Source organism: Macrobrachium nipponense, chromosome 29 (assembly GCF_015104395.2).
Source record: "Macrobrachium nipponense isolate FS-2020 chromosome 29, ASM1510439v2, whole genome shotgun sequence".
Lineage (NCBI taxonomy): Eukaryota > Metazoa > Arthropoda > Malacostraca > Decapoda > Palaemonidae > Macrobrachium > Macrobrachium nipponense.
Window position 1 is genome coordinate 29,523,614 of NC_061092.1, and position 19,709 is coordinate 29,543,322.

The window sequence follows — 19,709 nt, forward strand, 5'->3', positions numbered from 1 at the left end:
GAAAGAAGTGTATTTTCCTTCTCAGAAAGTGAAGGGGAAAAGGAAGAGAAGTATTTAAGTAATAACAAAAGAAAACTTCTTAAAAGCAGCAATAATCTAAAGTCAATGAAGCCCTCCACAGATAATGAAAGCATAAGTAGCTCTGAAAATCTGTCATCAGATGAAGACACAAAAGAAGCTATCAAAAGTGAAAAAGAGAAGTTGGGTAATAAAAAGGGGAGAAGTATGGGAAATGAAAAGGCAAAGCAACTCTCTAAGAAAACTGTAATTGGCAGTAAGTCACTGAAGAAAGGGACTATGAAGACTAACAGCAGTCTTTGTAAGAAGGTGCTGAAACAAGCTCATAGACGAGGCTCAAAAAAGCAGTCTCGTGATGTTTCTTACTCAAGTGACGACACTGATGACAAAAAAGTATCAACTATTCCTTTAGTAAGATCTGATTATAGTTACAGCAGTGACAATGAAGATCTTAAGAATATTCAAAAATCTGCCTCTCCTAAGAGAGTTCTGCAATTCAAGGAAGAAGAAACTAGTGAAGAGGATGCAAGTGATGATGCTGATTGGCAAGTTGGAAAAAACACTCATAGAAAACTGAAGCACACAAAAAGAGGGAGACCTGCTGAAAAAACCATTAAAAAGAAGCCAGTAAAAACCAAAATCAACTATAGAAGTGATGATGACGATGATGATGATGATGAAGATAATGATGAAGATGAAGATGATGAAGATTATGAAGATTACAAAGGTTCAAAGTCAAGAAAGGGGAAGACTTTCAACAAAAAAGACAGAGGTAGAGGAAGTGTAGCTGCAAGTAAGAAGGGGAAAGTTTCTAGTAAGAAAGTACTCAAATCGGAGTCTTCTTCAGAGGTAGATGAAGAGTGTGACTCAAGTGATAAAAAGCCTAGGAAGAAGGTCTTTAAATCACAAAAATCCTCAAAAGATGAGCATAAAGCTGATAAGAAGACAAAGAAAGTATCATTTGGCAAAAAAGGATTAAGTGAAAGAGATGATAGTTCTGAAGTTGATGAAAGTGGCAAAGAGAGTGATAGTGAGTATGAGGATACTGTAAGAAAGAAGAAAACTGTAAAAGGTACACTGAAAAGCAATAAACATTTAAAAACAGGTAAAAAGAGAGAAGAAATGACACCTCCCCCTCAACGCACTGTTCGAATTGCTAGTCTCAATGCACGAGCCATGATGCATTGTATGAATGAAGATGCCAGAATTCCTTTACCAACTTTGCCCCCAACTCCTCCAAAAAATGATAATGTGGCATTGTTTATACGAGACTCAATACACCACCACAGCCATTCAGAAGATTCAGATGAAGAGAGAGATTATGATACTGATGATGACAGGGCTAATAAAAGATCCAAAATGAACAAAAGAAAAAATGAGGAGGAAAGTGAAAAGAAAGTCAAACAGAAGCGTAAAAGGCGAAGAGGAGAATTAGATGTGCACATGGATATGAGAGACATGGTGGTTACTAAACGCATGGCAAGTCTAAATGCTTCAGCAATCATGGCAGCAAGTTATTCCAATGAAAGAAAGAGGACACCTGCCACAGGCACAAGTTCATCAGCAGAGAGTGAAATAACTAATGTTGACATACAGCGCAAAATATCTGTTACCAAAGGCAGGAGCACTACTACACGCAGTGTGATAACAGTAGAAGAAACTACAAAGAAAGTGAAAAAAGCACAAGGAAATCATGAAACACAAATGGAAGAGCATATTATTGTCAAAAAGAAAGTTCGTAAAAGTGGCACTGTTTCAGACAAGGAAGATGGTACTGGAACAGATGACTCACAACTTGATCCAGATATGATGCCCAAGAGTCCTAAAGATCCTGTAGGTTCAGTTGTTGAATCAACCCTCAATTACAGCCCTCAAACTCCACCTGCCTCCATGACTGTTACAATATCAGGAGAGAGCACATATTGCATCTCCTCAAGTGATGGAAAAACCACAACAGTAGTAAAACAAGTACAACGAAAATCTACTACCACAGTTTGCCCGACCACATCCGTACCCCCAACAGCTTGTATTCCACCAACACACCATGTACAGGTATGCAACTATTCCTTAAGCCCAGCATACTAGTTGCAATATTCTAGTTGTACCTAATGCATGCAGTTGGTTGTGCCATGTACCTAGATGATTTTACTTCCAAAAGCAAATTCCATTTTAGATTATTGTTCATGTCACAAAGATTTTGTGCCCCAGAAAATTCAAGAATTTGGTCTAGTTAACCACCTACAATCTTAGTTTTGCTGAATATTTTATTGTTGGTGCAAGTAGATATTATCGAGAAAGTATAGATGGTAATTTACAAGTGTTTAATGGTGATTTCATTTGATATCGAGTAATTATACGCATCATTTGTATTTGATGGTACATTTCACTTCAAATACATGAATATATTTCATATGCCACTTGCAGTATTGGGTTTAAACTTATTCAGTGTGTGTGTTTTTTTTTTCAGCCTCAGCCTCATACCAGTTACCCAGCATCCTCTCAGAAACAAGCAAATTATACCCCTCTTGGAGCATTGTCAACCATGCAGCCTGTGATGAGTTCTAGCTCCCACCATCATCACCATCATTATCAGCATCCTCAACCTCACCCTCCACCTCATCACCATCAACCTCCACCTCATCACCAACCCCATCATCATCATCAACCACCCCCACCCCATCATCAGCCCCCACCACATCACCAGCCCTCTCATCATCAGCCACCCCCACCACCACCACATCATCAGCCGCCATTACCTCACCATCATCCTCCACCTCCACCACCTCATCACCAGGCCCCTCCACATCATCCTCCTCCACAGCATCCCCCTCCTCATCCCCACAGCCATCCTCATCACCCGCACCACCAACCATACCCTCCTGCTGCATCTCATCCTCACGGTGGAACTCCCCCACACAGTCATCATTATGGATACAGACCTCCTTCTCAACCTTCTGCAGGGCATCAAACTCAAGGAAACCCTCCTCCTCCTCCATCAAGCAGTCATTCACATCCTGGACATACATCCCCAGGTTACATGTCCCCTCCTAACCAGGCAGTGGTACCCAATCACCCTTCTGCTCCACCTCACCATTCACCAAAGCAAATCACTTCCCCAAACATCGTCTCACCAGGTATTAAGAGTCCTACAGGAAGTACAGGCACACCAACAAATGCCCATCCTCCTGGGTCTCCCCGTGGCCCACCACCTCCCCCTGGACAAATTGAGAGGCATCATTCAGCATTCACGGCACCAACACCGTCAGTTCATTCGCCTGCAGCATCTACTCCAGCAGGTGAGTGTCTTTTGAATAGTCTCCACTCTCTCTCTCTGTCTGTCTCTTCTTGTTTTGCTAGTGAGTGAAAGGGTGTTTGTTTTGTTGTCACATACTAGTATCACAGCAGCCTTTCAGCTTGAGTGATTTTGCTTTTTGGGTGTCTGTTTCTATTTCTTATTAAAGGTGGTTTTGGTATGGTATTAACCTATTATAAACTTCTTCTAGGTTCATATGCCATTTGAATGACATGGCAGGCTTTCTGAAAGTATTTTCCCAATTGCACTGTATGCCAAATTTCAATTTTGTATTATGTCATTTTAGGATTAAAGTTGTTCTTATATTGAAGGTTAATCATACAGTGTTTATAAGGGAGTCATTTTTAAACAAATGAAATGCAGTGGAATGATGTATGAGTCATTATCTTCATTAAAGTTATTTTTTAAGAAATGAATGTAGAATTAAAACCAAAACAGTAGCCTAGTCTACTGCAATTTTTAAAATAAGTTGGGGAAACATAATTTATTTTAATATTGTAGAATAATGTACAGAACTGTTATTGAGGTCTTTGAACTTTGGCTTACAAGCATGTTTCTTTGAATCCCCAACTTTTATTTGTGAGGGGAAGTTTCTTTCCTAAGAGATATGCATATTGATTACACACATATCTCACCTTTCTCTTTGCCTGAGGATATAGAGGGTTAGCAAGTTCTGTTGGGAAGGGATGTGAAGCCTCTGGTAACCCCAAGTGTGACATTTTTTAATACTTTCATTATAGATCTAGGAATAATAATTATAATATAAGTTTAAGTTTTGTAGGTTTTGTTACTCTGAGGACTTGCTGTGATATGAAGCTTCAATTTTAGTTTTTTTTTTTTTACTGTTGAAATGTAAAGGTAAATGCCAATTTCAGAATACGTATATATAGTATATGTTGTTCGATTAGATGAAATTAAGTAAATTTATCAGTGGATTTGATTTTAGGCGATCACTTATAATCACAGATTTAAATCCATATAGGTCTACACCTGATGCTTACTACCCATACCTGTGTATCCTCATATATAATATTGTGTTTGGGGTTTATAACGTTTTTTTTTTTTTTTTTTTTTTTTTTTTGCAACTTGAATAATAGATATAACCTCAGAAATAAAATTTGAATAATTGTTACCTTATGATGTTAGTTAGAGAGACTGACCATACAGTTCTATACATGTAGGCCTATTTGATCTGTGGTTCCCAACCAAAGTGCCACAGCACCAAAGGGTGCCATGTGATTGATTGAAGTCGCTGCAGTATTTATGGAAAATATAAATAATTCAAAGCTATTTAAACATTTTTAAAGCAAAAATGTGTTTTAGAAGAATAACCAACAAATGCATTTTGTTTGTATTCGCAAAAACATAATTTTTTTTACTGTGTGGCCCATTACACTTTGTTAATTTGTTTCTGTTCTATCAATGTTCTCATGACTCATACATACAGTATTCAGTAAGTAACTGCTCTAACTAGTATTATCACAGTTGAAGTTTTATTGTCATTTCTTTTACATTGTCACATTGACATTAAATTTTCTAATAAAGGTAGCTGGGGACTTGTAAAAGGCACAGGGGTGCCTCAAGCCAGAAAAGGTTGGAAACCACTGTATTGGATCATTGGGTCACGTGACTAGTATAGTATTTCAATTGTTTTATGGAAAGTTACGCAGAGTTTAAATTTGAAAAAACTTTGGATCGAAACACTAGCTTTAAGACATGAAGATTAGACATCAATATTCATCAGAACAGGAAATACTCGTGCAGTTTTGGAAAAAGAAAATCTTAAACGTTTTGCAACCCACATCATATTTACATATAAATAGTACCAATTAATAGTCAGTAAGAAGAAAATAGCATCTTTCCTAGATTTTAATTTTTTAAGTTATAATGGAAATTTTGAGTCTGTTCAAATATAACTTTGTGTGGATTGTTTTTCTTAGTCTCCATATACTTGCAACACTTAGTTAACCCTTATTAATGTAGCAAGGAACTGGAAGTTTTAATTTATAACTCTAAATAATTTTTACTTTGCTTTGTTACTTTACTTTATCAGATTGAGAAGCAAGGAAAATGTATGATATAATTCATTTGTTCACAGATATTTTTCAGAAACCTTTGCTGTAAATGATGCCGTGAGGTGGACCATAAGTTGTCTTACAAAAGTATTTCATGTTTTTCCATTACTGAGGTTATATCTAATCAGTTTAAGTAAAGCCCCCACAATGCTAGGTAGCATTTGAGGACAAAATCATTAGAGGGTTATAATACTGATGATCCATTTGGATTTATAAGGATGTGATTTTTTTTTCATATAAACTGTACACAAGGAAAACTTTAAAAAAGTCAATACTATATTGCAGAATCTACTGTCTTGTGTTTAATGTTTTTACTAGTGTATGACATTTTTGTTTGTACCATGTCTTAGGTTAAACCTGGTAAATAGTAATGACCCACTTATAGCATTGATTTTATCTGTAACATTGGACTTGAAATTATGTTGCTAGATTGACTGAATAGTTCAGTTAATTTTGACTTTTCCTGTAATAGTAATATTAAGCTTTTTTGCTGCATAGTATTGTAAATACTGAACTATACCACTAAGTAGTATTATTGAACTTATTCTCATTTCATGAAAAAAGTTACGAAATGAGATTCCTTGCTTAACTCAATCAGTTGATGACACGGTAAGGATAATTTTTTAAAACTTGTTTTTAATGGTCAGATTTCAGGTGACAGATATTCATTGGTTAATTTTAAGTGTACATATGTATTGAGATTCAGGAGTTTATTTTTCCCTTTTTTCGTAATTTTTTGTTCTTTCATAATTTTTTTTTAGGTATATTTAAGGAAACTGAATTCATTTCAGAAAGTAATTTATATCTTGTATCTTATCTATCACATGCTTTATCAGCTTTCCCCCACTCAAGACCATTTTAGATGCAGTTGCAAGAAAGAAAAGATCATGTGCAGATACTGTATATAGGAGGATGGATAGGGTAGCCAAGAGGAAAGTGTGAAAAAAAAGAAAGGAAGTATACTTTAATAAGAATATAGTGGGAAAAGGTGAACTAGACCTATAGGGAAAATTAGTTGTTCAGCAGGGAAGTAAATGCAGAGAAAAGGTTAGTGATCAAAATTGGTCTCTGAATAAAAGATGCAAATGGAGAAACATAATCTTAAGTGATACTGTCCTGGGTTAATGGAACAAATACTATGAAGATTTGTTGAATGAGGAAGATAGAAAGGATGTAAAGTTAATGACACAAGTAAAAGTTTTAACAGTGCCTATGGAAGCCACTATTGTGGACATAATGAGAGAAGTTAATAGAAAGGTAATGGTTTGATAAGATTAGAGGTGTGATGCTGTGGTGATAATGCAATTGATTAGCTGACTAGGGTTTATTCATTTATGTATGGGTGAGAAAAACATGAAAGGACTGGATGAGAGGAATGATGACTTTTCTATATGAAGGGTAAGCTTTAAAAAATTAGGCATAACATTAGTATAAAATATAACGGAAAGTGTTTGGTAAGATTGTGACAGAGTGATGTGAGAAGTAAGATAAAAGACAGTAGTTGTTGATGCAAAGTTGTGGAATAGGCGAGTCATGGATTGAATATAGAATGGTTGATATGTTTGGTAGAAGAGTAAAAAGTGATAGTATAGAAAAAAACGCTGAGAGTAAATGTGAGAGAGTGAAGTTTTAAGGGTAAATAGAACCAGGAAGACAGAATAGTTATGTTATGAATGGTGGGAGAATGAAAGCAGTTGATTTTGACAAGTATTTGGAAGTATGTATATATGATAGATGGCAGAATGAGAAGAGGTGAGTCACATAATAGGTGAGGGAAGAATAGTAGGGTTTAGGCAACAGATTGTGAAAAGACATGGAGGGCCTGTGGAAGGAAGCCAAGATGGGAATGCTTGTGAGGGGCTGAAGAGCTGATTCTCCTTTACAAAAGTGAAGTGTGGATGTTGAAGGCAAATGAAATGAGGAAAAAATGTTCGAAGCTACTGATATAAACTGTTTGCATAATATATTTGGCATAAAAAAAAGCTAACAGAGAAATGTGGTGATATGTAGTCATGGTTTAAAGGCTTGGCACAGGTGAAAGGATGCTTCATTGTATGAATTTATTGTACAGTTCAAATTGATTGGGGAAACATTAAGAGGAAGACCTAGAAGTGGTTGGATAGATGGACAATAAGAGCTTTAGTAGCCAGGAAGCACAAGGGTGCATACAAGATAGGGATAAATGGTGTAGTATGCATGTAGGAATGGAACTGCTAATGCTGAAGTGTTCTCCAAAGAGGTTTATTCAGAATTCAGCAGTTATAACTGTCAGTAACTGCTGTATTATTTCTTTGAAGCTTTTTTTCTTCTCTGCTTAATTCTTAGTTGGGGTTGTTGGTTTTGATGAGTCCAGGTAATTCTTACTTATAGAAAGGTGTTTCATAGTTTGTTTTGACAGATGTTTTATGGACAGATGACCTTCCTAACATCAATCCTCCATGTCTGAACCTAAATAGCAATGCAAAATTGTAAACCATAAACTTTGGGAAGAAGGGGGCCCGGGCGGTTGTATGTCAGCATACTGCTGGTGAGCATGCTTTGTATGTTTATGGTATGACACTAGGAGTTCATATGTGGTTTAGCATTTTGTGTGATTGTGACAGTGACCATTGTCTTCTTTTCTTGGGAGCCACTCCTACTAAGGAGTTCTTGTTAGTTCTTCCCACTAAGTTGTCTGACCTCTTTAACCAGCCCGAGAAGAGCCTTTGTTAGGCTCAGAGGTCTGGTTCAACTAATCTTTTTTTTCTTATACTGTCCTGACCTCTTTAACAGGTCTTGTTCTAATTTTCACTTTACTTTCAAGAATAAATCCTTTGAGTAAGGCAGGCCCTGTTAGTATTGAAGTGACTTACATATGTAGTTTAACTACTTATGAATGATCAATGACCTCTGAGCCTCCCATGTTTTTTGTGCTCAAACTAGGATAATTCTATTATTAACGCGGGATTAGTAGAATAGTACTTATCCCCCTAATTGATAAAGTTCAGTGGCTCCTTGACACTTTCTAACCATGGTACAAGTCTACTTATGCACTGAGTTATTCCTTTCTGTATTGTTAACAGTATTTCGCTAATGCACTACAGACATAAATTTCATACTGTCGTGTCTGCAGTTTTGGTATTTGGGTTACATGATACCACATACTCTTAGTCAAAATCTTTCATTCCATTCAGTGATAATTCATCTTAATGTTATTTTAAAATGGTATTTTTTGTTTTCCTTTTACAGTAGAATTAAAACAAGGGCTATTTTTTTACTAGTGCATATCCTTCCACTCACATTTTCCCTTGATCCTCTTTCTGTTGTTATACAGGCCATTTGCCATTGTTTTTAACCATTTACTGACCATTTGTCACAGTTTTTAAGAGGTGTAAGAGTTGGTCCTTCCTCCATGTTAAGCAGCCTCTGCATAGCCTAACAATATTGTGTTGCTTCAGTCAGGCATATTTCTACCCTTCTGTTAGTCATAAGGCCATGTTTTCCTTTTAGTCAATGATACCAGGAAATCTGTCTTTCAAGAGAGTAGTTGTGTGTAGGTATTTTTTTAAGCTTTTCCATAAAAAGAAGCAAGGCTGCTCATGTTACAGTACTTTGTTGTTAAGAACTTGTTTGTCTTGGTTGGTCTTGGTTACTGTACTTTGTTGTCAAGAACTTGTTTGTCTTGGTTGGTCTTGGGTATATCTCAAGTTTTTTGCTTTCCATGCAAAATTGGATAATGTTTAGCTGATGGGTGTGACTTTAGTGGAGTTTATAAATATACCTGTTTATAAATATTCCTGGGTTAATTGAAAGGGTTTGTCTTTATGGCCATCTCTCTGCAAATAGTTTTTCGTCATTTTTGCAAAGATGTTAAAGCATTTTAATAGAAAATTCAGTTCATGACTTGCATATTCAATTGAGAACAAAATATGACAAATTCAGATTTCAGTACGTATTATCTTTAGTAATAACTTTACTGACTTGGGAAATGATGTGCTGTAATACACAATTTATGTTGCTTGATTTGCAATGAGGTATTTGACATATTTCAATTATGGTAGGAAAGGAATAAGAATACTTTTGGGAAGCAATAACATTTCTTAACCCTTATTGAATGGGTAAATATATCGATATGCAGCTCCTCAAGCTGGGTAAACTTTGAGGTCGGCCAATTTACGAAAAAAAAACACCAATGGAAAGAGGAAGATGTGCAAATGCACATGGTGAAAGAAAAAAATTTAACATTTTCCCTACCTTCCACGAGAAGTTGAAAATGGCTATTTACAATCCCTTGTGGGGCCTCTTTCACAAGACAATCATAAATTTTACCAACTTATATATGTTTTTTCTAATAGATTATTTTAATTTGTAAAATTATAATTACAGCTCACAATATCAAAACAGATAAGAAATAAAATCAGTAACAGATTATTTTCATATTTGTTGAAAAATATTTACATAAATTTACCGAGAACGAAGATTCAGTAACTTTTTATTTGTACATGCTTTTTCTAATATTTCTTTGCACTTCTTTTTTTTTTTTTTTTTTTGCAAAATTACATTTATAACCAACATACTATCGTAAAAGACAGCATGTGAGACAGATATAATACATTCCCCCTTGAAGTTAGAAACAGAACTAAAGTCCTGAGACGCACAATACGTGGTTTTAGCCAGTATAAAAGTTGCCATTAGTGAATTTATGGGCTCTATATAGAAGTATTGGCACCTCTTTCCCTCCCGATTCTTTCTAAATCGATGGCATTTAATATTGTTTATCTACAGGATCAATCCATCCACCAGCCCAAACCTGTTATTACTCCTCCCGAGGAGCAATCCATTCCTTAGGGGTTAATCAAAAAGCTTTGCTGAGTGAAAAAATGAGACTCGTTACATGATTTAGGTTCATTACTTGATTATACAGTTTGGAAATCACCCCTTTTGATAATGCCTTATACAGTACAAGAGAAGGCAAGATACTATATATATAAGAAATTTGCACTTTCCAATACTAGTCTTAAAATTAAAAATTTTCATCAAAACAGTTTTGTGGGCTTTTCCCTGTATAGGGAGGTTTAAGGGGGCCAGCCGGCTAATGCCAATTTTTAAATACAGGACTTTGACATTCATACCACTTAATAAGGTGACTTGGGACATCTCCAAACCGCATATGATTTTTGCCTTTGACCCCTGGTTTTGTGACGCCAGGGCGATTTATCCCAAAAATAACCATTTTTCAAATTCTATCTCTTCCCTTGATATTTAATACGTATTAAGACCTGGGATTATTATTATATATAGACCTGATATAGACCTCCAATCATATGAGGAGTTTTTTTCTAAAAGTCATAATTTTTGCTAAATATGAATTTTTCATTATGGTAAAAAAATAAACCCTATAAATCAGGAAAAAAAAATAGATAAAAAAACAAAACAAAAATTGGAAAAAAGGGCTTATTTTGATTGTTCTATAATGTCTTTCTAAGTTATATACCAAATCTCAATGCTATAGCTTTAAAACTAAGTGAAAAGATAGAATTTAAAGGTCAATAAGCATAGTTTTGAGATACGGGCGTTCAAAGTTTTCCTTTGTATTTTTATAAAGACAATGTTAATAAATAATTATTATTTTGAATTTATATTTCTGTTTTGGGTATTAATAAACCAAAACTATGTTAATTGACCATTTAATCATAAATGAAGATCCCTTTGCTCATATATCGTAGCCTGGGGCACTCCTTCCTACGCAACTCTCTCTCTCCTCTCTCTCTCTCTCTCTCTCTCTCTCTCTCTCCTCTCCTTCCTTCACTAACTTGGCTTATTACCGCAAATTTTCTTCTTCTATGTTAGCAAAATGTTTTCCTTGTCCTTTCCTCTGGCATGATGAAATTCTTGTTCAAAAAAAAGTATATCTTAGTTTTACCAGACCACTGAGGTGATTAACAGCTCTCCTAGGGCTGGCCCGAAGGATTACATATTTTGATGTGGCTAGGAACCACTTAGTCACCTAGCAACGGGACCTACAGTTTATTGTGGATCCCAACCACATTATACCGAGGAATGAATTTCTATCACCAAAAATAAATTCCTCTACTTCCGCGTTGGCCAAGCCGGGAATCGAACTTCGACCACCAGATTAATTCTTGTTCGAATCAAACAGGCGTAAAAGCAAGGGAATGTCAGAGGTGAAACTCGAACATGTATTCTCTCTTTTTACAAAGATAGTGTTAATAAATCATGATTATGATGTATTTCATATTCCTTTTTGGGTATTAATAAACCCAAACTATATTATTTATCGTAAATGAAGATCCCTTTGCTCAAAGACCATAGCTTGGATCACAGCACGACATGTGCGTCAGGCAAGATGGAGGCGTTCCTTACTTTGCACCCCTCCATCCCTCTAACTACGCTAATATCACGTGTATTATGATATTCTATAATCATATTAGAGCGAATTTTTGTCGTCTGTTTGTTAGCAAGATTTTTTGCTAGTCTTTTCCTCATTGGCATGATGAAATTCTTGCCAAAACAGATAAACATACGAATGTCAGAGGTGAAACTCAACCGTGTACACTTCCAGGAGGTTTCTCCTCACACTGAAAGGTGGTAAACTGATTAAGTTCCCTCCTGCTGCCTCATGGAATCTCTACAGATGCCATTGCTCACAATTTCTTTGACAATAATTTTCAAAATTTACAATAACAAGAAATATTGCATTTTCTTGTACGGATCAATGTTTTTGGCTTATTGAGTTACGTTTACTAATTACCCTGTAACTACGAAAGTAAGAGGAATTTTGACGAAATATTTCGTATACGTATTCTCCATTGCCATACGAAGCTCCATGAATTTTTTCATGACTTTGCATCTTTCGCCCTATACCTCCATACGTAAGGGTTCTGGGCAGCCCCCTTAAACTTGAATGTCAGTTCTCTTCCACCTGTCTCGTGCACTTTACGTCTGAATTCCTGTCAGTCCCAAGTTCACCTATTCATTTTTAAAGATGATCATCAAGATGCTTTTGCAAGTGAATATGAAAATATTTTGTATTTTTTAAAAAATACCTCAGAAGGTTCAGATACAGACAAAAGCAAAATGTAGATGTAGAAAAATTTCAGGGAGGAGATGAAGTATGCTTGTATACTTACTAGCCTTCATTAAAAAATGTAAATGTGGAAGCAAAGCCTGATTATTGTGAATCAAAGTACATAGAGGTGAAGAAAGAGGTTTCAGAAAAGGCAGGAGTTGCACAGGTATATTATTTGAGATATTGTACAGCAGTGTATGAAATGTAAACATTCCCTACTGATAGCTTTTGTTGAATGTAAAGAAAGCATTTTATAGCATTGCCAGAACAGTATGATGGGATATCACTTTTTCATTTTGAGATTCCCATCAAATATGTAAAACTAATTAAAACTGCCACCTTGAATAGTTTTAATTTTGAAAATTATAAAATTTAGTGTCTCCTTAGTGATTATAGATATTCATGTATGCAATAATCATGGTAGAGATTAGAAAACAAAGGGTTAAAAAGTACTATTTGTTACCAAATATTAATAGTCAGAATTGCCTTGTTTGTGTTATAATGCAAAATGAATCCACTTTATACATAGTATGATAGTATCAGTTTGGTCTCATACTAAACTGCTTATTTATCTGATCCAAATTTATGGTAAAATATGCATTCACTCCATATCACATCAAATAACTGGAAAAATTGCAGTACCTATATATTGTGGTAAAGTATTGCACATTCAGCAGAGTGAAGACTAAAATCAGCCAGGTTTCTACAACACTTAGGGTGTAAGCTTAGTAACATCATCATGAATAGTAACTTTTCTCTCATTTTGTTATCCAAAATCATATTTTGTCATGTAATAGAATTAATAAGCATTATTTGAGAGTTTTAAGGGTAAAATCCTTTTTTAGTATAGTATATTAAAGTAAATTTTAAACATTTCTAATACCCAGCTGTCATAGCTATTTATACTTTTAAGATTGCAAAAATATAACTTTGTTCCAGATGTTTAGTAAGTGTGGAATATGTTTCACTGGGATTTTAAAAATGGTTCAAGTTATGATAGAAAGAATTTACTGTCATTTTACTTGTACAAGTTTATTAAATTAAGGCTAAATAACTTCTTTGCTTAAATTAATTTTAAGGACAGACAAAAATATACTACTTTCATTAAGGACTTTTAGATATTTTGAATTGGTTGTTAGGAATACTGTATTGGAAATTTTAGGATGTAACTGTTATGTGAATTGTCCCCATTACACATACAATATTTAAGTAGAAAATATTAGCTGCTCAGAAATAACACTGTTTAATGTTAAGGGTGTTGACATTAAAGAAATATTTAAGGTATTTTATGGTAGAGAATTGTGACCAAGTACAAATGTAATTCTTAAAAAGTACCAGTGCTTTATAATTATCTGTTTGTGCCATTATTGCTTTTTTTTTTCCACTATCAAGGTCTCATGAAAAATTTTTATGGAACTTTTTTACACAGTCAAGGTCTCATGAAAATTTTTTATGGAACCTTTTTTATAGTTAAAGTATAAGGGGTTTAAGATGTCAACTTTTACCTCTGGGCATTTTTTTATTTTTATTTAAGTGTGTTTGATCTGATTGCTTAACAGTGTGCATGACATGAGATGGTGTGAGCATGCATGTGTATATTTAGGATTTTTATATGCCCAGTATTGATTACTTTTCACTTTTATACTTATAGTTTTTATATTTTCATTACTACATTTTTTCAGTATATCTTTGAATAACCTTTAAAGCTTAGTGACTTACCTTTGCCTTCTGGTTTATAATTGGTTATGTGATTAGAAAACTGTAAGCTATGTTGTATCATTCAAGGTTTTATGTTGTGAAGTAAAAATGTTTTGTGTAGTATTTTAAGGGTCTTTTAGCCATTTAAGAGTAAAAAATTTTAAATGTAGCATTGCTAATGTTATACCATCATGTTTATTATTGACATTTTTCTTTTGTTGCTGTCATCAAATAATTTTAATAATTGTTCTAAGAAACTTAAGTATTTAATTTAGGATTGGAAAAGTATTTAATTTAGGATTGGAAACACTTTTGTGAAGGAAATATCTTCAAAATAGTTGAAGAGTTATTGAAAACTAGCTGTCATAGGAGGATTAATATTGCCAATGCTAAGAATAATATGTTTGGTCCTGCTTTTATAGTAAAAAGAAATTTAACGAAACGAAAATGAAAGGGCTTGGAAAGGATAAGGTGATCATTATCAAGTGTGGTTGAGTCAGACAGAGTATGGGTAGTTCTTTTCTTGTAGACTATAGAAAACCCCAAATGTATTACATCTTTGGTTTTGTGGCTGAAACTAAAGGTAAAAGTTGAACATAGCAATATTGTTTATTGAAGAGAGTCAGAATTGTTGGAAGTATTTCGGGGAGTCTAAATACTGTGCAGTCTAAACCATCTTTGGGATGAGGAGAGGGCAGTTTTGTTAGTTATCACAAATTCAAAAGGATATACTAATTTGATAGGTGGGTATGCGGTAGTCATGGTGTGCACGGAGTATGTAAATGAGAATGGAAAACTTGTGAATGTGCATTCTTACATAGTCATGGTTTTTGGCTGTGTGCTTTCTAAATAATGATTTGTAGAGAATAATGAAAAGAGTAATTTGATTCACTTAATAGAAAAATGGGCTGGAATTGGTTAAAGCTAAATGACGAATGACAATCAGGTTTACATATATATGAAATATTCTGAAAGGGAAATAATTTCATTTTTATTTCCTCATTACAGAGGAACAGAGAAGAGTGAATAAAAGAAATAAATAATTTCATTTTTATTTCCTCATTACAGAGGACCAGAGAAGAGTGAATAAAAGAAATAAATCATTTTATTTTTATTTCCTCATTTCCTCATTACAGAGGACCAGAGAAGAGTGAATAAAAGAAATATCACAAAATAAAAATAAATCCTTAAATGTCAAGTGGATAAGTTTGTGTCACTAATGAAATTGTAACTTTGAATGGTGTGTACAAGTAAGGTTTAATGAGTCTCATAATTTTTAGTGTTTTTTTCCAAAATATATATGTGACAAAGAAAAGCTGTTATTTCTATTGTTTTTATATTTAACACTAATTTTTCTGTAAAGAAAATACTCGCGTTTTTCGGATTCATGGACTGACATTCATGGATTTCTCTCGGGAACATTTCCCCACATTATTCACGGAAAATTCGCCTATTCGCAGTATTTTTCTGTGAGAAATATCCAGAAATTCCATGTTTTTTTTATCAATTTCATCATAAAATGCACTTTTTGTGATAAAACTATTAAAAAACCAAGTATGAAATTTTTTAGTGGGTTTTTCTTGAGTTTTAACTTACAAAATAGGCTGTTTTCATCATTTTTATAGGGGTTCCAACTATTCGCGGATTCTAACTATTCACGGGGGTCTGGTACGCATCCCCCACGAATACGGGGGAGGGACCACTGTATATAGGACAGAGAAAATTTTGAAACATTAAAGAGTGAGACTTGAAGTAAATATCATATGTATTCTAAAAAGCTAATCATAGGATTTTTTCTCTCATTTTAATATTTTCAGATGTCAGGATTACTAATAAATAAAAAAATACCATTCTTTAAAGTTTTGTTGGGTCAGGATAATCTTTGCCAGAAAGATAAGACTACCCTGGAACTTTGCGGTATGGGATTTGTGTGGACCTTTTTAGACATTTGAATTTTTCATTTAATCAACAGTAAGTTTGATTTCATAAAAATGAAGACCTCAGATGGCAGATTATTTTTTTTTCTTCCAAACTGATAAGTGCTTAATTACATCCATGTTTTAGTTTTTAAAATTCTGATAGCAGATAACAACAAAACTTGTACAAAATTTATAAAATAACTTGAAAACCCCACACAATCCTTGTTACCACTTTTAAGTTAATCTCTGGTGACTCGGTGCTTATGTTGCTTGGCAGTCAAGAACTTTTACATATTAGGACCCTGGGAACATTATATGAAAGAAAGATAGATGAAGAATTGGGTAGGATTGAAGATACAAAAGGAGGTAGTACATAAAAGATACTGAATTTGAAGGAAAGATGATGTTTTTGGGTGGCTGGGACTGCTCAGGGATACTACCACATAGGTAGGAGCAAATCAAATGGTTAGGAAGTTTTTCCAATGATAAGGAATTTATTACCTCAAAGAATAATATGTGCAAGATACTTATGGAAATTATATTGAATGTGAAAAATGTGTAATTCCATATGAAATGTGTATGGAGAATGTAGTAAGTGTTTTATGAAAGGGTACAAAGAGAAACCGTATCTTACAGTGGGTGAAGTCATAAGCCAAATATGTGGAATTTGAGAGAAGAGTAAAGAGAGAGGTAAATAGGAATGCATGAAGGGGAACACCTAGCCAGCACTCTTATAAGTGAAGTAATTTTGATTAAAGATGAAAGATTTCTTGGTATATTTAAAAAAGAATGGAATAGGAAAGAAAGATAAAATAAAGATGTGGTAAACAATGTCGCTGAAAGGATTCATTTTGCATTTTGAGGAAGTTTTATCATGTAGTCAAATATAATAATTTAGTAAAGGAGATAAATTTATGCATTTAGAAGACATCCAAGGGGGCTGGGAGCCTAATGCCTGTAAGTTTATGTAGGGTTAGGGACACTGAAGACATAATAAATATTTTATTATTAGTAATACAGTGAACCCCCGTATTCGCGGACTCTCATATGCGCAGATTTCACTCTGGAACATGTACCCCCATATTTGTGGAAAATTTGCCTGTTCTCGGTATTTTTCTGTGAGAAATATCCACAAATTAATTTTTTTTTTATCATCATAAAATGCACTTTTTGTGGTAAAACTATTTAAAAAAACCAGGTATAAAAATTTCTAGTGGGTTTTTCTTGAGTTTTACCTAAAAAAATCGGCAGTTTTAAGCATTTTTATAGGGGTTTCAACTATGTGCGGGTTCTAGCTATTCTCTGGAGGGGGGGGGGGGGGTTGTCTGGTACCTATCCCCTGCAAATAGGGGGAAACTCTGTACTTTAACCATACCACAAAGTTAATTGGGTTTATTAGGGGATTTTACTTTTAGAGTTTTGGGCATTTTCTTGATTCAGGAGTTAACTGATAAATGGGATATGTACTGACTGCTGGCTTATTGTCTCTTTCAAGATACCCCTCTTAGGGGTAATCAGTGGTGTACATAAAATAAAGCAATTTCATATGCGGTTAAGTTAAAGTGTTTTCTTTGTATGGAATAAGACATCTAGCACACAGCCCTTGTAGCATATAGGCACTAGTAGCTGTTTGTGAGACATAGCTAACAACCAAAACATTTTGTGAACATTGAAAAGCATTTAATAGCCATGAGTAAATTACAAGTTTACTGTTAGTAATAGCTATTGCTTTTTGTGTGCATTCAGTCTAGGAACAAAGGATGATCTGCTTTTAGTTTAGATAGGCTTAGCAAATTGATTACAGTAATTTATTCAAATCTAACATTAGCAAACCATTAAATGAATAGAAAAAATGGTTGCAATGCTACTATTCCATTTAACTAATGTACATATAAGAGGGTTTTCTGTGCCATCTTGCTGGATGTAGGGGAAGTGTTAGGCAAATTAGAAAAGGTAGTGTATTGACATTTTACTGTTATTCTTGGCAAAGTAATGTATTATATTTTTAACAGTACATATCAGCAAGTGTATATTCCTTTGTTTGAGAAGACGAATGTTCTTTTAAAGTATGAATAAAACATGAATTCATTATATTGTACTTCTACATCAAGAACAACGTTTTGTGATAAAGATCAGGGAAATTGAAGGAACCTGGCCTGTTTGTATCTGATGAAGTTTTTTTTTTTTTCATATTCTCTGCAGATTGAAATCTATGGCTAAACACACATCTTAAGATTGGATTATTTTTGTTTTATTGTAGCACTTTCAAAGTCATAATTGTAGACGATAAAGAAATTGAATGACAAGGACTGATTACAATCTTACAGACTTCTAAAACAAACACACACACACACACACACACAGAAAAGACATAGAACAAAGGACAGCTTTAGTTATTTACCTGAGAATTTGAAGAAATGGAAACTAACAGTTACCTTTGTTTGCCTTAAATACATTTCATGATTTTTGGCTTAATGCCTTAAATACATTTCATGATTTTTGGCAATATTAAATATTAACCTCTCTCTCTCTCTCTCTCTCTCTCTCTCTCTCTCTCTCTCCTCTCTCTCTCTTCTCTCTATCTCTTCTCTCGCTCTCTCTATCTCTCTCTCTCTCTCTCTCTCTCTCTCTCTCTCTCTCTCTCTCTCTCTCTCTCTCTCTCTCTCTCTCTATATATATAAAATTAAAAATTAAATGAAGTATGATGATAGTGCAAGTATATTTTCAAAAGGCAGGTCAAGACCTATATTGGAATGTCTTAAATTCATGTATCGTATATACCAGTACGTAAAGTAGATGCTTAAAATTTGTTATAATGAGAATCTGGAAAAATTAAGCAGTAAGTTTTCTTAAGGTTTATATACATTAGATCCTTTGAAGAATAGCCGTTCATGAAATATTTCCATAAATTAGGTATTAAAGCAATTATATGTAACCCATGGGTGATAGCCTTGCATTTCATTGCAGGCTACCAGCCAGTGAGTGGACCAATGCCGGTTAAAGCAAATTACACAGCCACCACCTCAGATGCCAGCATTCCCTACAAGGCTCCTCCCAAGGGTTCACCAGTGGCAGCAGCCCCACCCTATTCCTCTCCTCCCCGTCTTACTTCCCCCCCTCCTCCAGTGAAAGGGTCACCTTACCAGCCAGGTGCTGAGCCATATCCACCATCCTACCAATATCAGACTTACAGTTATCATCCTGCCCCTCCCCCTCCTCCCATTGCCCCTTATGATAAGTATTATCCTCGGGGAGCTACATACCATCTCTACCCTCCGTCTTACACTGGGGGTCAGTATGCTGCCCCTGGTGCAGAGTACTCATATCCACCGCCCCCACCCGGAAGTGTTCATTACTCTCAGGAGAGCTACACCTACACCCTGTGTGTGCCTAACTCACCTCCCCAGGGGCCTCCGCAAGCGCTTGCTTTACCGCCCCCACCACCACCCACTTCCAATGCCCCTCACCCTCCTGCATATGCCACATATCACTACATGGATTATACACCGGTCTTCACGTATCCTCCCCCGGGTACGATTGTTAAGATAAACTTCATAGGTGTGTTTTGTTTGCCCTGTTTGTTTGTTTGTTTGTCTTTAGGTGCATGCCCAGTGGAT

General features: G+C 34.9%; 1 protein-coding gene across 1 annotated transcript in view; it reads left to right on the plus strand.

The window, feature by feature from the left end:
- Nucleotides 1-19,709, plus strand: part of LOC135206216 (mucin-2-like) — a 100,155-nt gene that overhangs the window by 47,335 nt on the left and 33,111 nt on the right. Inside the window, 3 exon segments of the mRNA XM_064237557.1 lie at nucleotides 1-2,070; nucleotides 2,486-3,314; nucleotides 19,060-19,650. The exon segment at nucleotides 1-2,070 is cut by the window's left edge and continues 1,503 nt beyond it. Coding sequence (XP_064093627.1) covers nucleotides 1-2,070; nucleotides 2,486-3,314; nucleotides 19,060-19,650 — 3,490 coding nt within the window.